The following is a 23,062-nucleotide window of genomic DNA, read 5'->3' on the forward strand; positions in this document are numbered from 1 at the left end:
CAAGGCCTTATGGGCCTTGTCTAGATCATCTAGATCCTTAAAAAGTTTATCATGACCAACACCAACTTTGGACTTTTCATTTTTAAGCATTTTTATTGAGCTTTAGCATGGTCTCTTTCTTTAGTCAGTTTAGCAAATATTTCATTTTGAGACACCTCAAGGGTTTCAAGTTGCTCCTCAAGAGAGGCTACGGTCTCTTGTTCTTCTTCAAGATCATTCTTTAGGGATGCTACATCATTGGCATACTCTCATTCAAGAGCACCCATTTTATCAATGGTGTTCTCATGCATCCAAATAAGTTTTTGGCTCTCAATAGCGGTATTCAAGATTTCAAAGAAGTGAGAGCTAGAAATTTTATCTTTGCAAAGAACATTGAATACACTCTTACCATTATCGTGTAGAGAGGAACCCCAATCCTCTTCTTCATAATCATCCTCATCCTTATCACCACGAGAAATATTAGGTTCCATGATGGGAGATACCGTGGAACCCTTGGCCATAAGGCATATATGAGAACTGTGAGATAAAGATGAGGAGTTACTTGATTCTCCTTTCAAGATCTTCTCTTGACCAATAGAATATTTGGTTTCCTCTACATTGTTAGTCACACAACAACTAGAGGAAATAGAAGCATTTTTATCATGGCCACAAGACAAAGCAAGCATATCTTCATGAGATTTATTAAACCAACTTACACATGATATGCAAGGACTATCAACACAAGCATGATGAAGAATCATCAATAGTAAGCTCAATATCAACATTGCAATTTTCATCACCACTCCCCATATCATTACCTTGTGTCTTGCCACACATTGGTGAAGTGGATGAAGATGAGAACTCATCACGGCCGGAAGTGAAAGCAATGCAAACATCCTTAATAATATTGGACACATCATATTTATCTTGAATCTTTGTCCATAACTCATGAGCGCTCCAAAAAAGGCAAGAAGGGAACAAGACCTACATATCTCAAAGCAGTTATAAGATCATTAGAAGCATGCACATTGAGATATAAATTTTTCCCATCCTCTAAAGATAGATTTTGGGAATCCATAGGAGGAGAAAAATCTGTATCTACAGTTTTCTCCATATGAGAGTCAATGTCCCAAAATTTACTAAGCATGCGAAACTTCCAAACATCATAATTTTTACCATCGAATATAAAAGTTTCATCAAGCATGAATCCTCTAACAGACATCTTTACTCTCAAGGTGATGAAGCCTAAAATGAGAGACTGGGCTCTGATACCAATTGAAAGGACACGGATGTCGCCTAGAGGGGGTGAACAGGCGGTTTAAAACTTTTAAGAGATGGGCTTAACAAATGCTGAATAAAACTACGTTTAAGCCTATATACTATGGTTCACCTATGTGCACCAACAACTTATGTTGACAAATACAAGCAATTATGTGATAGCAAGATATATAACTTCAAGCACGATGGCTATCACAAAGTAAAGTGCATAAGTAAAGAGCTCGGGTATAGAGATAACCAAGGCACGCGGGAGACGATGATTTATCCCGAAGTTCACACTCTAGCGAGTGCTAATCTCCGTTGGATAGGTGTGGTGGCTTAGTGCTCCTGAACGCCACAAATGGCCTCACCTTGAGGTGTGGTTGCTCGAAGCACACCAACGCCACAAAGGCCTCACCCCAAGATGCGGTAGTCACACCACACACCGAGCGCCACGAAGGCGCCTCACCTTATTCTCCGGTGAACCTTGCCACAAAGGCCTAGGTCACGGTTCCACTAAGGCATTTCCTTCGAGGCAGAAACCGGGCCTTACACAAATCTTGGGGCACGCATCCACAACTTAATTGGAGGCTCCCAAGAAATCACCACAAAGGCCTAAAAGCCGTCTAGGGTTCCAAGAACCCAAGAGAACAAGCTCCTCACTTTCACTTCCACGAATCACCGTGGAAAGCTCACACCGATGCACCAAATGCAATGACAAATTATTCACTCCCAAATTCCACCAAAGCTACAAAATCATGTGGGGGAGAAGAGAGGAAGATCAAAGGAATTTCACAAAGAACTCCAAGATCAAGATCTAGAGGATTCCACTCACAAAGAGAGGGATTTGATTGGTAGAAATGTTGATCTTAATCTCCTTTTACTTTTCCCTCAAAAAGATTCAAGAAGCATAGGAGGAATGGAGGGAAAGGGGAAGCTCTCAAGGTCAAAAATGGTGGAGAGCACAAAGGGGAAGAAGTAGCTGCTCAAGGAGGAAGATGGGGGTCTTAAATACCCCCTCCTATCGAAATATGACCGTTTGGATCCTCCCGGGCCGGATTATTGCGAAAATCCGGGCCCCAAAAAATGGCTAAGGACTTGAGGAAACTGCTCGCAGTAAGGGGGCCGGATATTTTGAATCCGGGCCGGATTCCCCCCCCCCTGGAAACTGGCAGAAACATCAACACGAGAATGAGCATAACTTGAGCATCCGGACTCCGATTTTGATAATCTTGGGCTCGTTTTGAAGCTAGTAACAAGCGCTACAAGATCATGCAGGGAACCATCATGGTCCATCAAGGGAGTATAGAAACAAATGGTAAAAGGTTTGACCTATCTATAAAAGACAAACCGGTAAAACCTCCAACCTCGAAAATGCAACAAGTTTTCCATCCAAAAACCATTCTCGATGAGCTAGAGCTTGTAATGAGAATAAGCACAAGCTCTAATACATCACATAGATAAGATCTAAATAACAACCAAGAAAGATGATGCAAGGATGCAAAGGTTTGAGCTCTCCAAAGGATATGATCGAGTTACTCACTCGAGAGCCCTCTTGATAGTACGACAACTAAACTATAAACCGGTCTCCAACTACACCATGAGACCGGTAAGAAAGAAACTCTATCAAGAGCAAACCTTATCCTTGCGCGTTCCTCTTGAGCTCGATGATGACGATCTTGACCACTACAAGATGGAACACCTTTCTTGATAGTGCTTGCTTGACGAAGTCTTGTGGATTGCTCCCCCATAATCCACCATGGGAGAGCTTCTTCTTCGGTTCATCTTCACATATCCATGATCACCATATGGATGGAAAGCTTCAAGCAAATGATCTCTTCGAGATGGCTCATCTTGAACTTGCACTTCATTTCTTCATTCTTCATCATGTTGATGTCTTGAAGTTAATTTTGAGGGCTCGCGTAATCTTCATCTTCATCTTCAAGACATTCTTGACACTTGATATTCTTCATCAATTTCTTCTTATTGCAACCTTGAAGCCAACATATGGTTCAAGCATTGCCTATGGACAAATCCTACAAATATAACTCAATGCAAACATTACTCCACAGGGATTGTAATTAATTACCAAAATCACACATGGGGGCTCCATGCACTTTCACAGACTGCATCATTTCCACTCTTTTGGCATCCAATGGCTCATCACATGTCGGTACAGTGGATACATTCTTGAGGGTACACCTACCTTCCTAATTTATTTCTCATGGTCAGTAGTATGATGTTATTTGAATGATAAAAAAGGACCGTCCACAATTTCCTACATAAGTTTTAGAGAAAAACCCCAATTTGATCTATGAAGTTGCTCCGGATGTGCACTTTGATCATAAACTTGCAAATCGTGAATTCTGGGTCAGGAAGTTGCCTTGCGCAGGTGTTTTGGTCACTCAGCCACGGTGACCATCTGCTAACGTGACCAACTGAGTTTTTTTTTGCAAATTTCCCCCTAATTTTTTGTTTTTTCCAACTTTCTAGTCATCGGCTTGACTTTGTAGGGGGTAATTTGCAAAAAAATAATTGACCACGTCAGCAAACTAACACTAGCTAGCCGTGACAGAATGACCAAAACGCTCGCGGGGGGCAACTTTTTGACCCACAATTCACGATTTGTAAGTTTGTGACCAAAGCGTACATCCGGGCAACTTCATAGACCAAATTGGAGATTTTCTCTAAATTTTATTTGGCATATCATTTATGGTGTCATTATAACTATATACGAACTATTAGAACAATAGCATAAGTAAGCACAAAACCGTTAAACATAATTCTAATATACTTTCAACTCACTAAAAGCGAGGGCCACGCTGTTAGTTTCGACCTAAATACAAGTGTAGCACCTTTGACTTGTGCGGGTCGTTTTTAGCATTGACTTTCAGCCTGGTGTGTACATGAACATGTACTGTGCATATGTTGTACGCGTGCATATATACGAGATAAACATTGACTTGGTTTGCTGGTCTAGTTACGTTAGCCCCTCAGGCTCAGGCCGATCACGTTTCCAGCGTAATTACAGGTACGCGGCATTCCATGCACGCTCGCCTTCGCCTGGCTTTTTTCGCTGTCACCGTCGCCCAAATTGACATAGCTTACGTGATGCGACTCGCCGATCCGCCCGTTGATGCTCGATCGGACGCACCGCCTGAAAACTTCACGGGCCAGAGAGTGATCAAGAAAGAAGAAAAGATGGAAGATCACACGAGTGCAGGTAGCGGAGGCGATCGAGAGCCAACCTGTGCGTGCCAGCTGAGCTGCTGGATGCGCACGTACGCTCGCTCGCTCTCCCCATCAATGCCCAAGAAATCAGGAGAGAACACAGACGCAATTACTCCCTTCATGAGCGCCAGCGCCAGAAAAGAAACCCTAGAGAGAGGGGGACAGATCGATCATTGGTCGATCACAAGTCCTCGAGCGATACGTCAACCTTTCATGTGGACAAAGCAAAGCAAAGCAAAGCTCTCTGCGCATGTGATCTCTTTCGCCAAAGAGATCGACCCGAGGAGAGAGAGAAAACTGATGAAAGACAGATCCAGAGAGATGCTGGATGCACCCTGGCTGACTTTTGCAATGGAAAGCACAGCACAGCACAGCACAGCAGGAAGGTTACATATGATCATATGACCAACAGCTACCTAGCTTATGAGGTCATGTAGTATATAAGCACTCGCATAGTCACATGCAGCTGGGGAAAGCAGGCAGGGGTCGGTGTCTTAGAATAAAACGAGGCTAGCAGGGGAGAGGAGAAGCTTAGTGCCATGGCCTTGCAGGCATGGTAGGCTAGGCTAAGTACCTAAATAGATATATTTGGCTACCTTAGCTCTCCTCGAGACCAATATGGGGAGGCCACCGTGCTGTGACAATGGTGGCGCCGGCGTCAAGAAGGGGCCATGGACGCCGGAGGAGGACATCGTCCTCGTCTCCTACATCCAGCAACATGGCCCGGGGAACTGGCGCTCCGTGCCTGAGAACACCGGTCAGTTCCGTGCCCGTGCTTTTGATCAATTTCTACAGATCATTCACATGTTCTTGGTTTGTCTTTCATTAATATATGTACTGAGAGTATTGAGAGTCACATACTCTTGCTCGTTTCTTTCCTCCTTGCTTGTAAAACTTTAGGGTTGATGAGGTGCAGCAAGAGCTGCAGGCTGCGGTGGACCAACTACCTCAGGCCCGGAATCAAGCGAGGGAACTTCACCCCTCATGAGGAAGGGATCATCATCCACCTCCAGGCATTGCTTGGCAACAAGTAAGTAACCAACCATATGCACCACATGTCCATATGTCTTATTTAAACCTGGTGTTGCTTATACAGTAGTAAGCAACAAAATAAAATGAAAAGGTTGATTTGATCTTGCATAGATTTTGTATCCATACATCTCATTCGAGTCAAATGCCAATTGGGTTGCAAGGGGGTTTTGTTCAATTTTCTCTATCGATATAGCTATCCCCAAGGATTGATTGAGATCAAGGAGTATCCGAGCAAACCCTTAAAATTTTGGTTTACAGGCAACTTCACTTCATAAACCCGAAAGATTTCTTAGACACATTAATCAATCCTTAACTAGTTGGATTTTTAGTGGTGCCATCTGAACTTGCAACAGTCAAATTTCCGCCAAACTTTTGCAGTTTTGCATGCACATATGTTTAAACTGGTGCCCATCTTTCATGTGCAATTCAGGTGGGCAGCAATAGCCTCCTACCTGCCCCAAAGAACAGACAACGACATCAAGAACTACTGGAACACGCACCTAAAGAAGAAGGTGAAGAGGTTGCAACAACAAACACATCCTGCAGATCACTCCTGGAAGGAGCAGCCGACCACTGCCTCCAATGCAACGGCAGCAACCACCAGCTCAAATTGCTACAACCCTATCAGCAACAACCTCGATGAAGCCACGCAGGCCGCCATGGCCTACCCTGACACCACCTGCAACGCTGTGCCTGCCACCATGGCAGTCTCCAAGCTCTTCCAATCTTGGATGACGAAGGCGCCAGCACCGGCTGTGGGAGACTACAGGGCTATGGTGGCCATGCAGGAGTTCCAGGATGACCGGCAGACTGGTGCTGCAGTTTCTGCGAACAGTGGCGACAGGTCATCGTCCTCAGAGATGATGGCAGGCCATGGCGAGGCTCCCGTGGCCACCACTTTTTCGCTGCTCGAGAACTGGCTGCTTGACGACATGGTACCGGGGCAGGCTGCCATGGACGGGCTCGTGGAGTTCTCTGCTGGTTGCTATGCAGATCCTATAATGTTCTGATAGTGTATGTATTGGTCTATCTAGGTTTATTTGCATTACTACCGGTAAACCCCGATCTTGTGTTTCCGGTTCATAACCGTTGGTTTCATTTAGGGAGAATCCTGCAAATAATTCCCACTTCTATTTGGAGAAACTATTTTATCAGTATAATAAAAGGGGTCAGTATGAAGATATTGTCCTGCCTACAAAATTAAGATACTCCCTCCGGTCTTATTTAATTGACTCGGATTTAGTACAACTTTATACTAAATCCGAGTCAATTAAATAAGACCGGAGGGAGTATTATAAATTTATGCTAATTGTATGGTTGGGTGGTATATTGCTATGTCCTATCTCTGTCTTGCTATGAAGATTTTCAAGGCTCAATTAAAATTTTGTCCCACTTTTCCTGACAATCAGTTGTCTAGACCATAGGCGTTTTTATTTCGTATAAGCACTGACTAGTTAACAAGCACTTGAAATTCTAAGTACCACATTAAGAGACAGCGCAGCACATGAAATTCTAAGTCATACATTAAGAGACAGCGCAGCACTTGAAATTCTAAGTACTACATTAAGAGACAGCGCATCACTTGAAATTCTAAGTACTACATTAAGAGACAGTGCAGCAACTGAAGCACCGGAGAGGGGGCATTCGGCGGTATTAGTTGCATAGCTTTTGTGATGCAGCAATAGGAAAATGTATATTTTGGATTTGAAAACCATAGAAGCGAGTCATTTTGTGTAACTTCCAGTAAGGTAGCCTGAATTGTATATCAATATCAAAGAAAAGATTCATTTTCATGTCAATATCAAGACATGTATATGTAGGTACTCTGTAAGAAGCATAACAGGCAAATAGAGTTTCGCTTCAATAGCAGAAGGGAGAGAATCTCCACTGACAAAGACATCTGATCAAAACTTCCCAGGCAATTCTGACATCGGAATCTGTTTGGAATTTAACCGGAGTACCAGAAAAAACAATGGTTTGTCATAATCCACGGTACGGCGGATAAAACTACAACAGCACTTCCGCCACTAGTAAGGCACAATGCAACAATATACCAAGCTGGCAGAAAGCGCCGAGAAGGCGTCAACAACAATTACCTGCATAACCACTTTCCAGACAAACTAAACTCGCCCTGACAAGATTTTCACAGCATATGACATAACCTTTTCGCATACACCCTTCATGAAGATGAAGCTCACACAGTGTTTACAGTATCAGCAAGTGACCTCAGTATGCATCCTAAGCCTGCTTTCTCCGTCAGTTTTTCATGAATTTTGAGGCATTGGTCACAAGTTGGCCTGTCACCCGTGGACAAACCTCTGTACAGGTACCTATATTGCAGCAGTGTTTAGAGACAAAACATTGGATACTAAATAGTTGCTATAAATTGACTTAAAAGTTTGTAGACTAAAGGGTGCCTCAAGCTCCCAAAACACATGCAGTCTAAAGTTATTACAGAGCGGGAGCATAAACAGCACCAACATAATATATGGGCAACAGTTTCAGAGAAGCATAAATAAGTGAAACCCGTGAGGAAAATATTATATTGCCAATTAGTTGAACCACAAACTTAAGGAGAATGGTGTTGCAACTTTCTACCAAACATGAGAAAAATGGATATAAGAAGTGGCTACACTGGCATTAAGAACTCTGAGGTGGAAGCACTCAATAGAAAAGAAATGCTTTAGTAAACCTGAGTACCCATAGCCTGCTCATTAAGCTATTCGAGTATTCACGGATTTCACTGAATTTTTATTCTTACTACCATATAGGCAACACTCCATATGTGAAAAGATTGAAATGAAAATTACTTCAGCAGATCAGCTATTAATATAATGCAATGGAGTAATTGAATAACCAATTGCACTGCGGTCCAATAGAACCGTGTTAACATGATCAGGCAGCTTCCAGTTTCCAAAAAAAAAAAAAAAAAAAAAAGAGAAAAAATCAACAGCTCTCTGCCTAAATTGCAACAGGCGTGGAAGCCGTAAAACTGCAAAATCCTACTCCCTCCAATCCATAATAGGTGTCGGGGATTTAGTTGAAGTTCTTCCAAATTTGAACTAAATCCTCGACACTTACTGTGGATCAGAGGGAGTACGATAGGTGTATAGATACATTGCAAGAGCTATCAACGATCTATGCAGAACAGTTGTAGTGAGATGCTAAGTGAACTAATACTTGCGGCAGTACTCAACAAGAAATTCGATTTTACAAGGACACATTTTGAAATGTAAACCACATAAGTGTTGCTCACAGCAATTTACTCTGATTAAATTAAGATAGTTGGATCTTAGCAGCAAGGAAGGGAATTAGGAAAGCAAAGGGAATGGGTCTCACTTCATGAGGATGTCGTAGTACTCGGGATCCAGCGAGTTGAACATGCCGTCGATGTCCCTGATCGCCATCATGGCGCGGTGCACCACGATCCAGTTCGCCGACTGCGACAAGATCAACAAGACAATATTTCTAAGACAATCCTATGGAAGAAAAATAGACAAGGTAGACCGCCCAAAGGAAACCGAACCTTGCATCGCTCATCGCGGGTCTTGAGGGGCGAGCCCTCGAGCGCCGTCTTCAGGGCCTCCACCGGCTTCGACCTGCCCGCGCAGCGCACTAATTAGGCAGCAGCCGAGGAATCGGGAGGGGAGGGGGGATAGGGGGTGCCTTACTGCTTGAGGAGAGTCTCGATCTTGCGGGACTTCTGCTCGATACGGCTGATGAGGGCCTCCAGATTCTCGTCCGTCTCGTGGTACGCCGCCGACGAGGCCATCTCGCCGGTGACCAGGAAGGCGGGGTGGTGTTGGGTTTCTGGTTTGGTGGCCCCTGTACGAGTCGGCTTCTGTGAGTGTTGTGTTCTTGATGCTGTGTCCACTTACGGCCCAAATCACCTTGTCCAATTGCATCTTCATTCTTCGATTACATGTTTTTTCTACTCCCTCCGTCTATATGAGATTTATCCAATGTTCAAGAAATCGTTAATCTTAACTTATCGGTCGGCCTTAAAATAAATATTAATAGTTTATCGACCGATTAATCAATTTTATCGGTCAGCTATTTATCGGCTTATTTTTTGTAAATCCTAATTTTTGACACTAAATTTTCTATTGTATGCTATGCAAAAAATAATATTTAAGCATTACACATAAGTATTACCTTGATTTCTTGCATTTGAATCAATAATAATGAAAAATTTGAGCTAATGTATAATTCCACAAAATCATAGAACGAAATTATCGACCGCCATACCAAATTTTATTGAAATTTCATTGACAATCCGCCGAAATATCGGTCATGAGAGTGAAAATCGGGTGAAATATCGGCTCTCATGCAGAAAATCAGCCGAAATATGGGTGGCGCGATAAACTGGACGATATGCCGAAATGGTTACCACCCGATTCACGATAAATCGGGATATCGGCCGATTTTTTGAACAGTGGATTTATCTAAATCAGAATATATCTAAATATTTAAATATTCCATCTGATTCAAATTAATTGATTTTATTTTATCTAGATACCAATGTATATAGTCAACATATGCATCTAGGTACAACCATATCTAGACAAAATAAAGTTAATTAATTTGAATCGGAGGGAGTAGCATATCTATACATCCAGATTTAGATAAATGTCATACATCTATTTATAGACATATGTAGTACTCCCTCTGTCACGCCAAACATGTCGGAGTCCACCCTCCCACCAGTCCCCCTAATACAATCTGATTGTTTCAAATCTGGGCTACAAATCAAATTCCAATTTCAATTCTTCTCACCGTCGATGGTCTGCTCCGTCGCCGTCGTGCTTCCCTCCTAATGCGGACGCACATTGATGGACGGGCAGGAGCTCCCGAACGCCGGCATCACGGACAAGCGGGAGCTCGCCGACGCTGGACGGGGCGGCTCGACCTGGCGGCCGGCCAGCCTGCTAGCCACCCTCCCAAAGGTTTTTTTTTACAAACTGACCCGTCCGACATGTTTGGCGCGACGGAGGGAGTAGAATATATTCTCTCAGACTACATTATGACTTAATATTTGGTCATGGTCCATGCAAGTTGCGAAAGAAAGTTTACATATTTTCGCTTATACATGTGTTTACCATCATCTGTTAATTGTTGTGCATTCTTTTTCAAAAAAATGGACGCTCTCAAACGCGTGTGCCTAAACTGGGAAATTTGGGTTTGTACCACCATAATCCAACCGGCCTGGAATGCACACAAACGCGAAGCTTTGTACATGAGTTCAGTAAAACTATTAAAATGCTGGTTACTTCTATATTTGCAAATATTTATACTGGATATTAGTTAACCATACATGTAGCATTGTCTTGAAAATTACGTTCATAACATACAACGTCAGATTATGTCGAGTGTTACAGAAAAAAATATTACGGAATTATAGTTGCCCAGCATCCATCTCGTTCAGAATTCTCACATTGTTAGCTTTATTAAGAAAAAATGGTAAATATTTCATAAAAGTGGTAAATATTTCAAATATATATTTATAAGCCTTATGAATATTTATACGGATTAACTTTTATTATAAACAGATTTTTTGCAGGCTTGTATTAGATTGGGTCAACAATCTAGCAACTAGTTGCTGACTATTGTGATCATCCATTTCATGAGGAGTCAACAATTAAGATACATGAATGTCTTATCTTTTTCACAAGTGTGAATAATACCTCTGGCGAAATAATACCAGAAGGCCCTAAAATGGGAACAAGTGTTGTGGGTCAGTTCTGAACTAATGATGATATGAAGATCCCTAGCCTGGGCAATGGTACATCACTGCACAACAAGGCTAGTAAATTCATCTGTCCTATGTCACTTAAATTACAAACATCACTCGCTGGGTTGCTGACTGTTCCAGTCCCTTCATGTGTAGCATCAAAACCCCCCATACCGACACATTCATTTGTTGAGTTACTGCTTATAACTCTTCAACATTTGTGCAAAATATGTAATCCTCACTTTCGAGCTCTTCATGAAGCATGTTAATGCTTGGAGGAGCAAGCAACTTGTCTTGGTGACCACTGGGCTCTAGTGACCTCTTGCCCTAAGAGATTTAAGAATTTAAGAAAAATAAAAATAAGGTTTCTTGCAAGGGAACTCATGGATTAGGTAGAGTTGCAATGCAACTGAGTGATGCAAAAAAACTTGTTCAGTGGCATCTAAAAGAACAAGGAGCACAAGAAAAAATTAAACCTTCTGAAGGGTGTAGAAGAAGTAATGGAAGCCATCACCAAAGGTGCTCCATTCGACAGACCATGTAAACCCAGGTGCCTCAAAAAATCGACGACGAAAATGTGGCTGTCCAATACAAGGTAAAAAAAAATCAGAAAGGGAAGTAAAGCTGCAAAACAAATAGTATCATAACTTCATAAGTGACAAGAACGATGACAAATGAAGAGCATGAAAGAGGGATTCAGACAACTGGATCTCCCAAACCTGTCCAAAGGTAATGGATACAAATATGCCGTCTGGCTTCAAAACCTTGTGGATACCTTCAAGCATTTTCATTATATTATCCACTGTTGTAGGATTGGGGTTCCACGGATCACCAATATCCACAGACAACGCATCCTGTCAAAAGGATGTTTCTGCATAAGTCTAACAGGCAACATCTAATAGTTTAATCACAACGTTGGATGGTATGGTAGAACAGAGGTGCAAGGATAAGTCGATGAACATGGTGCGTCTTTCTGAATTTTTGTGTAGAGATGCTAAGTTTATATTATCGATTGTAGGATTGAGTCTTTTTCCTCGGTTGTGCAGCAACCCTAACAGTAAAAATGTTAAGTAATTATCGAGATAACATACACATGAAACCACTTCACTGGTCACTAAGTTCTGTTAAAGAACTGATAAAAGAGATTTATCGCATTGGAGAGTCACACAAATGAGTTCTTTTAACTTAGTTACTAAATGTTGGCCTTCTTTTAACCGTGTAATTTATGATGAAACTTCTGCACAATTATGTTATCTTCCGCTGCTTCTTATGTGAATGACTGATTGGTCATTCAGTTAGCAGTAACACGGTACTATAAGAAGCTCCAAGGGTCATCTTGTGAAATGCTGAAATGGATGAAGTTGTGCATTTTCACTAAAAGCTCTAGTTATACTAACACATACTGGTATTATTAATATTATATACCTTGGGGATCCAAATAATATTTTGAATGTATTTTCCAACATGGCGAATCTGGCCAATACACTATTACCTAGGCCAAATAACCTATGCACACTTTAGCTGCGCTTGGCATTGAGGTTGATTAAAATAATCCTGCTGGTCTAGCAAAAAAAATTTCTATTTTCTAGTTTGAATAACCAACCCTTTCCTATTTCCGCTGCTATTTTTCCACAACAGATTGTAGAATCAATTCACCACAGCGCAGTTCAGCAACCACAAGGTAAGTTTTCATGCTGAGGCATGCGAAATTGCAGTTGTAACCAGAAAATAACCGATGTTTCAATACATTTTGTTGGTTAATCTTTTATCTGTAAATAGGAGACCCCCACTAGAGGATTTCTCTCAACATGCAAGGTATCCACCTCACCAAGCATATTTGACCAATCCTAGCCTCCCAAATCAGCAGCATGACATGTCATTATTTTGTTTTCATTTTTTTTTTTTTTTTGCAGTTGATGATCACTATGGAACGTCACAGCTGAAAATAGAATAGAAGTGGGGCACGTTTCCTCTCCATTATTGTGTGTTTGTAACCGATGTGTAAATTGGCCATTCCTCTCCTCATACCATCCGTCTTTAATTGCACAGATGTGATTTGCTTCGTCTGCTGAGAGAACTGATCGGTATTTAGCTTGACCTTGGGAGAGCACCTTTGAGGTCCTGTTAATCTTCCCTTCATGATTTCATTTGTGTGCTTCTAATCTCCCCTTCATGGACCAGATCTTCTTCTGTAAATCTCCACGAGTTCTCCGGAGTACTATAGGCCAGGGTGTGATGGATTCATGATTATGGTTGCAACTTTTGAGAAGTAACTTGAAACTTAGTTTCATAGACAGGCTCAGGTTGCAGCATTGATCGTTGGTTCTTTTCTACATCATTGCCTCCTTTGATGAAGGATTTTTGCCTCCACATTGTGCTTCTACGGTTCTACTTCTATGAACTACCTGGTTCAAGATTGGGATTCATTTGCAATATGCACGAGCTTGTGGTCACTTCATACATAGTTTGGTCACATCCCGTTTAATTTTAGAAGCACTCCAACTTCCAAGGGATATATCTATATTAAGCTCTCTGGATTTATCATGGTAGAGTATCTTTGAGGTATCAATTCTTTTTCCTTTTTTAGCGCGGTGAATTGCTTAACTGCTCCTCCATACGAGTCCTGGCATAATTACATGTTTTCAGTTTTTCCATACTGCTGTGTGAAAACCATTGTTCATATTACATGTACCTATGACTATCTTTGAAATGAAGCTCAAAAATAAAGCCTAAACAAGTTTACATTTTTTCTTGCAGGCAGAAAATGGGGTGACTAAGAAAACAAGTTTAGAAACTTAATGTGCAGTTATATTCTCTAATATGATTTTCTAAACAGGTTGAGAATCCGTGCACATATGACTTCTCTTTGCGTGCGTGTTACACATTTGGCCAGTCAAAAGGTTTGTTTCATTGCTGAATTTCATCGGTGAAGTTTGATCTTATTGTTGATTTATTTTTATCCATTTATGTATTTTAACTTCATATCTTTAAATTATTTGTTACTGATTTTCGCAGCAACGCGCGGGGTACCCTATAGTTTTTTTAGTGGCAGTTAACAAGCACAACATGCTCTAGAAAAAAATGATTGTGAAAAATATCAAAGTCAGCAGTCGTACCATGGTTCCTTTCTCAATCACAAGGTCGAAGCTCTCACTCTCGAATGGCATGTCGAGCATGTCCGCCACCACCACATCCACACCTTGAAGAAACAGAAGGTGATTTCTTAGTCAACCAGTGGTGCCATCGGTAACGAACGTGCAGAAAGTACCTTCCTTTTGTTCTGGTAAGGAACGGCGAGTCGACCAAGTAGGTGAACTTACCACTGGTGCCCTGCTCCGCCAGCCGGTCGCGCATCCTCTGGACGGCGACCGGCGAGAGATCAATACAGGTGATGCCGCCGGCGACACCCTCCCGCAGGAGGTCCTCTCCAAGCCGCGAGCTGCCACACCCGACGTCGAGAACCTGCGCAGCACAGCACAACACGCAGAAAATCGCAGTACAGTTCGAATTCAGGAACTCGCAAATAAGGAAATCCACAAAGATGATCTGAAGAATCAGGGGAAGAGGTCGGGGGAGCACGAACCGAGATGGAGGGGGAGAGGAGCGGGGAGAGGAGGTGGCGGAAGTGGGAGAAGTCCTTCAACCACTCATAGTGCTCCTCCTTCCCGAACCGCTGGTCCCTGCGAAGCCATGACCGAGCTGCGTGAGATCGCTGCTCCCTGCGCAGTTTGGAGTGGAGGGTAGAAGAGCAAAGGGTAATAAGGACTAGCGAGCTACCAGTAGGAGGGGTCGAGGTAGGCCAAGGCGGTGCACGGCGCGACGTCGTCTGACATCGCCGCCGCGCCGGAGGTGCGTGCGCTCTGCTTGGCGGCCGGTGGGGTTGCTCGGGTTCTTCTGGCAACGACGCTGATGGCTAGCCGCCAGGCCGAACACGCTGGTTGAACCCTACGAGGCGTCGAGGCAACGCTGGTTTAGGATGGCCGTCTGATGTTAAAATCGACGGCTCAGATGAATGCTGGAATACAAGTTCTTCATCCCGTTTAAGGACATCTCCAACGGGGCGACGCCACGCGGGTGTCTGGTAACCGCTCCAGCAGCGGGAGACGACGCATAGTGATTGAACCGTCCGACGCAAACGCGGCCCAAAAATGCGGCAGATTTGCGTCTCTGCGGACGGTACATTGACGCAGCGGTCGTCCACTCGGTCCTCGCAGGGGCTCGCCTGGCAGCGGCATAGATGCTTCGTCTTCCGTGGCATAACTTATGGACGGTGCACTGCAGCTTTTCAGGATCTCGTTAATGGCATGCCTCGGCTTCCGAGAGCGTGCGCTGGTGGGCGACGTCGCAGTGGCAGAACATTGAAGGCGAGATGGCGTCCGAGCCTCTTAGTGGTTCGATGTTCCCAACTACATCATTGCCAGAGTCCACCCTATCCACCCGACCGACGCCATGGGGAAGAAATGTTGGCCGTTCCGCAAGACGAAGAACGACCACGAGGCTAGCGACTCGCGGTCCGGTAAGAAACCGCGGGTCGGGCGGTACGCCCGCACCGAGTTCGCGCGCCGCCTCTCGGAGGAAAACCGGTCGGTGCCATGGCCGGACGCAAACCTACCTGGAGGAGGCCGGTACCTCAACTCCAGCCGCGTGCCGATCCCCCATGCTACGCGAGGGCCAAGAGCGCCGTGACAAGGTGCGCCGCCGCCGAGCGATCTTCTCGGCCGATCTCCGAGAAGAACCGGCGTACGCGCTGAACTCCTACAACTGGATCTCGTTCGGGACGTGGGAGTTCGACGCGCGCCGCCGAGCTGGATACCTCGGCGACCTCGACTACTTCGACCACGAGATCGCCGCGGAAGAAGAGGAGAATGATGACGAGGACGAGGATGCGGGCAAGGATGAGGACGAGAAGGCGGAGCGCGCAGACAACGACCACGACGACGACGGCCCGGTGTGGGATCCGGAGACCCAACCGCCGAACATTAGCAAGGAGGAGGCCATTGCCATGGCACTGGCCAATAGCGAGCTCGACGAGCTCAACGAGCTCGCTATGTGGGACGGACTCGCCATCCAGCTTCGTGAGTCGACACTCGCGCAGGGGAGGCCGGCGACTCCTCCGGCCACGCCGACGCGTTCCAACGACCACGCGCCGACTGCTGCTCCTTCAATGGCCTGGGATCCGTGGCCATCTTCACCACAACCTCCTGCGCCGACGACGGCCTGGCCGCAGTTGCCGCAGCCTGCCCTTCCTCCTCCACCGCCGACATACCATCTTCCATGGCCGACGCCGGAGTTCATCGACCGCGTCACCGACGACAAGCAGTAGCCAATAGCTAGGTTTTAGCAGACCTTATGGCCTTTTTCAAGTCTTTTTAAGTTTTTTATTAATGTAATTATAGCTTTTATCAAAAGGAAAAAAGTATGCGTCGTGCCGCTGGAGCCACCCCGACGGAACAGACGCGCGGTCGATTTCGACCATTTGGACCGACGCAAGTTTTAACGTCCGAAATACGTCGCCCCGCTGGAGATGCCCTAAGCAAAATTTCCAGAGCATAAGAACTAGCGAACTGCGAGAAGCAAATTAAATTTCGATCAAAGACTGCACATTTTTCAGTTCATCCAAACATATGAATTTCTTCAACGATTTCAGAAGGATAGGTAGCATTTAAACCTTTGTTGGAACATTTTTACATGTTTATGCACTAAATCTGTGCGAATATATGAACCAACCATCAGAAAATGCATACAGAAAAAGATGAATGTCGGAAAAAAAAATTCATTAGGCCTTATTTGGTGGACCCGGACAAATGGAACCTGGGTGCGCGCGCACCCATTTACGAAAAGTTTAAAAAATGCTATTTAAAAGTTTCAAAAAAAATGTGAAGTAAAATTTTGCATGTACATATTATGTTGATACTTACTCGTGTGAGTTTTTCACGAAAAAATACCATTATGTGTGGCCTGCATAAAAATGACAAAATGTCCAAATGAGAATAGTGAATAGGAATTTGTACTATTCACATGAATAGGAATTTGCATTTTGTCATTTTTCTGTAGGTCACACACAATGGTATTTCTCCGTGAAAACACACACGAGTAAGTATCAACATAATATATACATGCAAAAATTTACTTCACATTTTTTTGAAACTTTTAAATAGTATTTTTTTGAACTTTAAGTAAATGGGTGCGCGCACACCCAGGTTCCATTCACCATTTCCGTTATTTGGTACTCTACATGAGATACGTTGATCGTGAGGAGAATGTAGCTAGTGACACCTTCTTTCACGACATTGTAGATGTCCAAATAGCAGACGGTCTGAACTAATTTCAGAATTTCGTGGTTACATTCCATGAGGTACGGAACTTGTGAACCCGTGTCCCCCGCGTGGTTCTCTGGCACGGGCGGAAACAAACCCAATTTCTAATTATTGCCTGGGCACGCTCTAGTCTTACAGGGTGCTCTCCCCTCCAAGTCGTTGGATCGCAATCGAGTGGCTCGGACGAAGGGAGGAAAAAAAAAGGCAACTACCTCTTCCCCGTTCCCTGTTCAAAGTCAACTCCGTCCTCAACCCTTCTACTCTTCACCCGCACCCACTTCCTCTCAACCCTTCGTCAATCCCCCCACTAAATCAACCTCATCGGCGGCGAGCGGACCGCCGTGAAGCCGTCGGGAACTAGGGCGTTCCTCCTAGTGGGTGGGGTCCGTGGAGCAGCCTCGCCGTCGCGGACGCGTGGATCGACGCGTTCAATGGGGCCATGTAATTCGACGCATTCGAGTTGGGCTGGGCGAGCTTGGAGGCGTCGGCGAGGGGGCATCGGCGGCGTGGTGTTGCGTCCAGACTGTGGCGTACTTATTTCGCTTTTTTGGAGATGGTGAGTGCTTCAATCTCAAGCTTTTCCCCATCCGGTTGTTGCTTTTCCGCGGTGGTAATTTAGGGTCGACGCCCGTTTGATTTTAGTTGCTTAGGAGTTTATTCGCGTTTGATTCTAGTTGCGGAGACACAGCCCCAACTAACTTTGGAAGATGCGTGGCGAATTATCCGTTGATTTTTTAGCACTAAACTAGTGTTCTAGCAGGTTTACTCGCAGCAGTTTGTAGCTCTCCATCGTTGTCATTCTCCATGGATGAGCTAGTGGTGGTCAACACTATAGGATGTATATTTATGAGCGCAGGTACGGTGGTGGTCATGGTGGTTTCTTCATGGTCTGTATCTCTGTTTTAGCATGTATATTTTTGCCGGTTGGATGCTGGTAGATGTTCCCGGTTCAGCTGCTTGAACCTCTCCTTTTTACCTGACCAACTTGGGCATTTACATGGAAGTGTTCAACAATTCGTGGAAAATTTAAAATTTGTAGCGGTGGATGATGTTTTTTTCTTTCTACATCTAGGATGTTGATTAGTAGGTCTTCCCAAAGATTTTGGATGTAACAAATAGTAGGTTACTTCTGCGAAGTAAAACTGTGAGCATACTTGCACCAAATCGCATTCAGCTACCAGAAAGAAGCAAAGGAAAAGCAGAGTAAGGTCATTTAGACATATAGGCGGGCACATCTTATGTCATCTTGTATTTAACGGTAGGATGATTAGGATTGTATTTACACTTCCAATGCTTAGGGTGATATAATATTTGGCTGGGCCGACAGTGATATAATAATATGTACATATGGTGTGTGAACTGGGAACACTGCAATTATATGTGCATATGATGTGGCCGCAGTCCATTATCATTATTATTTTTTAAGCTTCCAATTCTGTCCTCTATGAAACGCTACCGCATTTTCCTGCCCTTCTCCATTGTTTCTTCTGACCGGTGAGAAATTCCGGATGGGCTGTATTCCGTTGCAGGGTCACCTTCTCGAGGATCGTCAAGAGGAAATTGACAGAGGACCTCTGTGGTGTGTCATACAGCATGACGCTGCTCAACTGCCTCCTATCGGCATGGTAACTAGCCAGCTCCCAATACTTGAGATTCACAGTCTTGCATTCTACTAGCACTAGAACTACTTGCAGCAACACAGGCTTTTGTAGTGCTCGTCAGCTGATTTTGTGATGTATTTTTTGACCCCTAAACTAGATTTGGTGGTAAAAAAAATTATGCAAGCCATTTTCTTACATACACGTATGCTATGTTAGCTTCTGATAATAGCTAGGATTTATTACATCTGTGCACTGACTATTAGTTAATTTTAAATATAGCAGGATGTATTTTTTCCTTTAATATATACATCCTAGGTATCTGGCCTTTGCATTTGTGCGCTCACATGATGTATTTTTGGTAGACTTGTGTGTTTTTGTTTAACCAGAAGCAAGTACTGGGATAGTTTTGCAAACCCACAGGTTGTAAATCTGGACAATACGTACATCCTAATCTGATTGAATTAGTATTTTTCCAGCGTATGGGGTGTATTTTTTTATTTTATTGAAGTTTTGGTCATTTTAGACAATAGTGTTTATTTCATGAACTTTTCTTTTGATTCAGCGGGATGTGTTTTCATTATTAAATGGTGGATGTCTTATAATCACCATAGGAGGTATTTTGTTTTATTCATGTAAGCTTTGGAGAGATTAGACACTAGTGTTTCATTGGCAGGATGCATTTTCATTATTAAAATGTTCATATGGGATGCATTTATTATGTTCGTAGTAGACAAACATTACCTTTTGATATTTTATACAGTTTGCACGACTTCATGTATTACTGCAAGAAAGTAGCAGCAACTACTTCATGTTTACAAGATCACTCCCCTAGGTGGTCTACACTTTGAAGACCCAATTGGTTTTGTATATCTGCTACAGGTTTCAGGTTATCCTTTTGTGGTATTGTCGTTGTTTCGCAAGAAACAGAGACATTCTCCATGATATGGTTCTAGATTCTATTCTTCATGCTATGAAAGTACATGTTATATGACAATCCACATCCAACCTGGAATTTCCCTGATTTTTTTTCTACATGCATCCTGGCAAATCTACATCCGCATGGTCATGCATGTATTTCCTGGAATTTTCTTACGTGCATCCTCATCCTTTCTGAATATGAATGGTTTTGTTCCTATGAGTTTTCTGTATGTTTGTGGTATGCACCAAAAACGTCAATTTTACATGCAGGCCAACATGGTTGTCTGATGCCAACTATACTTCGAATCGTAGATAATTACACATACATTTGGTATGATTTTTCCTGCAATTTCTTTGTACAGATGAAGAACCCTGCATTGTTTCTTTGGATTTGGTGGGGAAGGGCTGATCCTGATGCTTCATCACCAAATTCTACATCTATTATGCATGCATTTGGGAGGGGAAATCGAACGTTGCCGGTGCTCCCAACGCAAAGGGCGGTGGCCATGGAGTTAGTGGTGGTGTGGGGTGATGGGGAATCACACGTCCTCCATGCTCGCGAAGCGAAGAGCAGAGTCCATACTGGACTGATAGTAGTGGTGCGGGTGGAGGGCATCACACGACATTTAAGGCGGAAGGCGACGGATTTCCATGGAGGTGGTGGTGTTAGTGGATGCGACGGTGGCGTAGAAGGGGAGGCACGGTTGCAGTGGAGGAGGATCTGGTGATGGAGCGGCTAATTCCTCATCCTACCACAACGGCGAAGAGAGGCGTGCTTCCGTGGTGCAGGAGGGTGGTTTGTTTTCCCGTTTCCGAGCACAACTACTTGGTGCACTGGGCTGCGTCATTCGAGTTGCTCCTCCACTCGACCAATTAACACAGGTGAGATTTCGCTTCATCATGCTGATGGTGTGATCTTTGCGTGATGACCATTGATGCACAACTTTGCTAAGAGATGGAATCGATAAGAAACCTGTTGTTTCTACATCCAAATGTATGGACGGATGTAACAGTAGTAGTGTTTTGCCCCAAATTTAGCTATAATTTTGAAACTGGATGAGCTATCTATCTATTTTTAAATCCAGATGAAAGGCTTAACGTGTATTTTCTCCCAATTATATGAAATTGTATGCATTTGAATGTATTTTTTAATCATTTTCTACATCTAGGATGTCGAATGGATCAAGGTGTAAAAAACTAGTATATTTGTGATCCCAGTGTTGGTGCCTCTGCCTGTAAGTTTTATAATATTTCTACATCCATCGTTGTAATTTTACATCATAGTTTTAGATTACAAAAACTCGCTAGTATGTGTTGTTTCTGTGAGGGATTTAATTTTTTTTTATAAATTGGGTGAAGTTTTGCTTTGTGTGGTTGTATTTTTTGAGGTTCTAAAAGAAATGGAGGTTGCTGCTGTTTTAAAAGAAATGGAGGTTGCGGCTGTTGGAGATGAAAATGAATAAAAAAGAAGGGGTGTAGGACAAATGGGGTTTCCGCTTTTGGTTTCCTAGTATGGCATGTCCAGGCTGTCGGAAGTCTTTGTTTCCTAATCGGGGTGGGGCACCGCGTAGAGCAAACCGGTGCCCGGGCACCGTGTAGAAACGCCCGGAAACAAATCCTCCGCCATTGTTGCTCTAAGATATTACTGAACAAAGAGAAATTCTCATTTAAAAACTGAGTTTAATTCGGAAGGTTTTTTCCTTATTCTGGACAACGGAGCTAAATTGGTTTAATTTAAAACTTTCCAATATATTTTCATCTTACCTAATTCTATCTAGGTCCAGGCCATAAATGCAAAAAAACACGTCCTTAAGCTGGCTTCTTCTTCTGATCCAACTTCTTTGATTGCTAAAAACTTTGGAGTTATCTTAGGGCATGTATAATGGTAGGAAAGGCATGTCTTCCCTTACCCCGCCACATCAGCTAGAGAAGACATTAGATATAAGTTATATAATGCATTATCTCTTACATCCATCTCTAGCAATTAATATTAATAATTAAATTTTAGTAGAAAATTTGTGTCTAAGCGAAGACATATGTGATACAATGGAGAAAATAGTCTTCCCTTATTTTCTAAGAGATGATCCCTTAGCTAAGGGAAGACAATCTTCTCTCTCTTCATTCTCTCTCCTCTAACTAAGAAAAAATTTGACGTGGCATCCCTAAGGGAAGGCTGATATCACCCCATTGTACGTATCCTTAGAAGTAAAATCTAGCGTGGCTAACTGAATAAAAAAATTGATTGCCCAATTGATTGTTTACCGCGGTCACTGGAGATTAGAGAGTTGGTTAGGTTGCCCAACTCCCGTCCTCCTCCCCCTCGCTGTTGTTGGCTACAGCTGACGGGCAAGGTAGCTGGCGACGGAGGGTGCTTCTTACGAGCTGATGCAGTGGTGTGCGATAGCTCGACGTGGCGCCGGCTACTGAAGGAGCTCTCCCGAAGTTTCTCGTTGGTGTTGAGGCATGCTACTCGTGGAAGTTCGACGGCAAGGTGTGTTGGCGTCTGCTCAGCCAATGAGTGTGATAGGGGAGGAGCCGATTTGCTATGGAGGCGTTGCATTCTTCCTTGCCTCGGCGAGGTTGATTCTCATGGTCAACTATAGGCCGTTTGTGGGCACAGGTGGAGGTTTCAGTGCCGCAGCCCTTGGATGAGCTCTGATGGCGATGTGTCTCGGGTCAAATATGGACCGATCTAGCCATTGGAGGGTGGTCGTTCTGATGTACATGTTGCGACTGGAGATAGCGAAAGGAGCCGATGATGGTGACGTCTTGTACGTTCCAGAAGACATCATTGAGGTGAAGCTCCAAGCTCCTTCTGCTACCTCTAGGGAAACCATCGATCTGTGGATTGGATGGTGGGGACACTCATATGTCGTTGCCCCCTTGGGGGCATCATCAATGGAGTCGTGCATCGAACAAAAAGACCAGTGGAGGTGTTTCGCCTAGAGGAGGAGCGGTGTTGCATCTACTGCATCGACATCGGCAAGTCTCGGTTG

At 43.8% G+C, this 23,062-nt stretch overlaps 3 protein-coding genes across 3 annotated transcripts; 1 reads left to right on the forward strand and 2 right to left on the reverse strand.

Annotated features, from left to right (window-relative positions):
- Nucleotides 1–4,910: 4,910 nt before the first annotated feature.
- Nucleotides 4,911–6,682, forward strand: LOC124698822 (transcription factor MYB60-like). The gene is made up of 3 exons (XM_047231238.1): nucleotides 4,911–5,224; nucleotides 5,368–5,497; nucleotides 5,930–6,682. Exons 1-3 carry the CDS (start codon nucleotides 5,086–5,088, stop codon nucleotides 6,507–6,509), a joined length of 849 nt encoding a protein of 282 aa, XP_047087194.1. The 5' UTR covers nucleotides 4,911–5,085; the 3' UTR covers nucleotides 6,510–6,682.
- A 718-nt stretch (nucleotides 6,683–7,400) lies between these two features.
- On the reverse strand, nucleotides 7,401–9,346 carry LOC124698823 (actin-related protein 2/3 complex subunit 5A). Its single transcript, XM_047231239.1, has 4 exons — nucleotides 9,171–9,346; nucleotides 9,026–9,098; nucleotides 8,839–8,939; nucleotides 7,401–7,829 (listed from the first exon to the last, which is right to left on the reverse strand). The coding sequence occupies exons 1-4, from the start codon at nucleotides 9,269–9,271 to the stop codon at nucleotides 7,694–7,696; spliced, it is 411 nt and encodes a 136-aa protein (XP_047087195.1). The 5' UTR covers nucleotides 9,272–9,346; the 3' UTR covers nucleotides 7,401–7,693.
- A 1,746-nt stretch (nucleotides 9,347–11,092) lies between these two features.
- On the reverse strand, nucleotides 11,093–15,119 carry LOC124698824 (EEF1A lysine methyltransferase 4). Its single transcript, XM_047231240.1, has 7 exons — nucleotides 15,008–15,119; nucleotides 14,814–14,910; nucleotides 14,551–14,692; nucleotides 14,347–14,429; nucleotides 11,950–12,084; nucleotides 11,707–11,811; nucleotides 11,093–11,557 (listed from the first exon to the last, which is right to left on the reverse strand). The coding sequence occupies exons 1-7, from the start codon at nucleotides 15,061–15,063 to the stop codon at nucleotides 11,432–11,434; spliced, it is 744 nt and encodes a 247-aa protein (XP_047087196.1). The 5' UTR covers nucleotides 15,064–15,119; the 3' UTR covers nucleotides 11,093–11,431.
- Between the last annotated feature and the right edge of the window lie 7,943 nt (nucleotides 15,120–23,062).

The sequence above is a fragment of the Lolium rigidum genome, chromosome 3 (assembly GCF_022539505.1).
Source record: "Lolium rigidum isolate FL_2022 chromosome 3, APGP_CSIRO_Lrig_0.1, whole genome shotgun sequence".
In the NCBI taxonomy this organism is placed as follows: domain Eukaryota; kingdom Viridiplantae; phylum Streptophyta; class Magnoliopsida; order Poales; family Poaceae; genus Lolium; species Lolium rigidum.

Coding starts and splice junctions, on each gene's coding strand:
- LOC124698822 (XM_047231238.1), top strand. CDS start 5,086: ATGGGGAGGCCACCGTGCTGTGACAATGGTGGCGCCGGCGTCAAGAAG. Junction 5,225..5,367: donor CTCCGTGCCTGAGAACACCG/GTCAGTTCCGTG, acceptor GTAAAACTTTAG/GGTTGATGAGGTGCAGCAAG. Junction 5,498..5,929: donor CAGGCATTGCTTGGCAACAA/GTAAGTAACCAA, acceptor TGTGCAATTCAG/GTGGGCAGCAATAGCCTCCT.
- LOC124698823 (XM_047231239.1), bottom strand. CDS start 9,271: ATGGCCTCGTCGGCGGCGTACCACGAGACGGACGAGAATCTGGAGGCC. Junction 9,099..9,170: donor ATCGAGACTCTCCTCAAGCA/GTAAGGCACCCC, acceptor CTGCGCGGGCAG/GTCGAAGCCGGTGGAGGCCC. Junction 8,940..9,025: donor CCCGCGATGAGCGATGCAAG/GTTCGGTTTCCT, acceptor ATCTTGTCGCAG/TCGGCGAACTGGATCGTGGT.
- LOC124698824 (XM_047231240.1), bottom strand. CDS start 15,063: ATGTCAGACGACGTCGCGCCGTGCACCGCCTTGGCCTACCTCGACCCC. Junction 14,693..14,813: donor TCCTCTCCCCCTCCATCTCG/GTTCGTGCTCCC, acceptor TGTGCTGCGCAG/GTTCTCGACGTCGGGTGTGG. Junction 14,430..14,550: donor GGCGGAGCAGGGCACCAGTG/GTAAGTTCACCT, acceptor TGTTTCTTCAAG/GTGTGGATGTGGTGGTGGCG.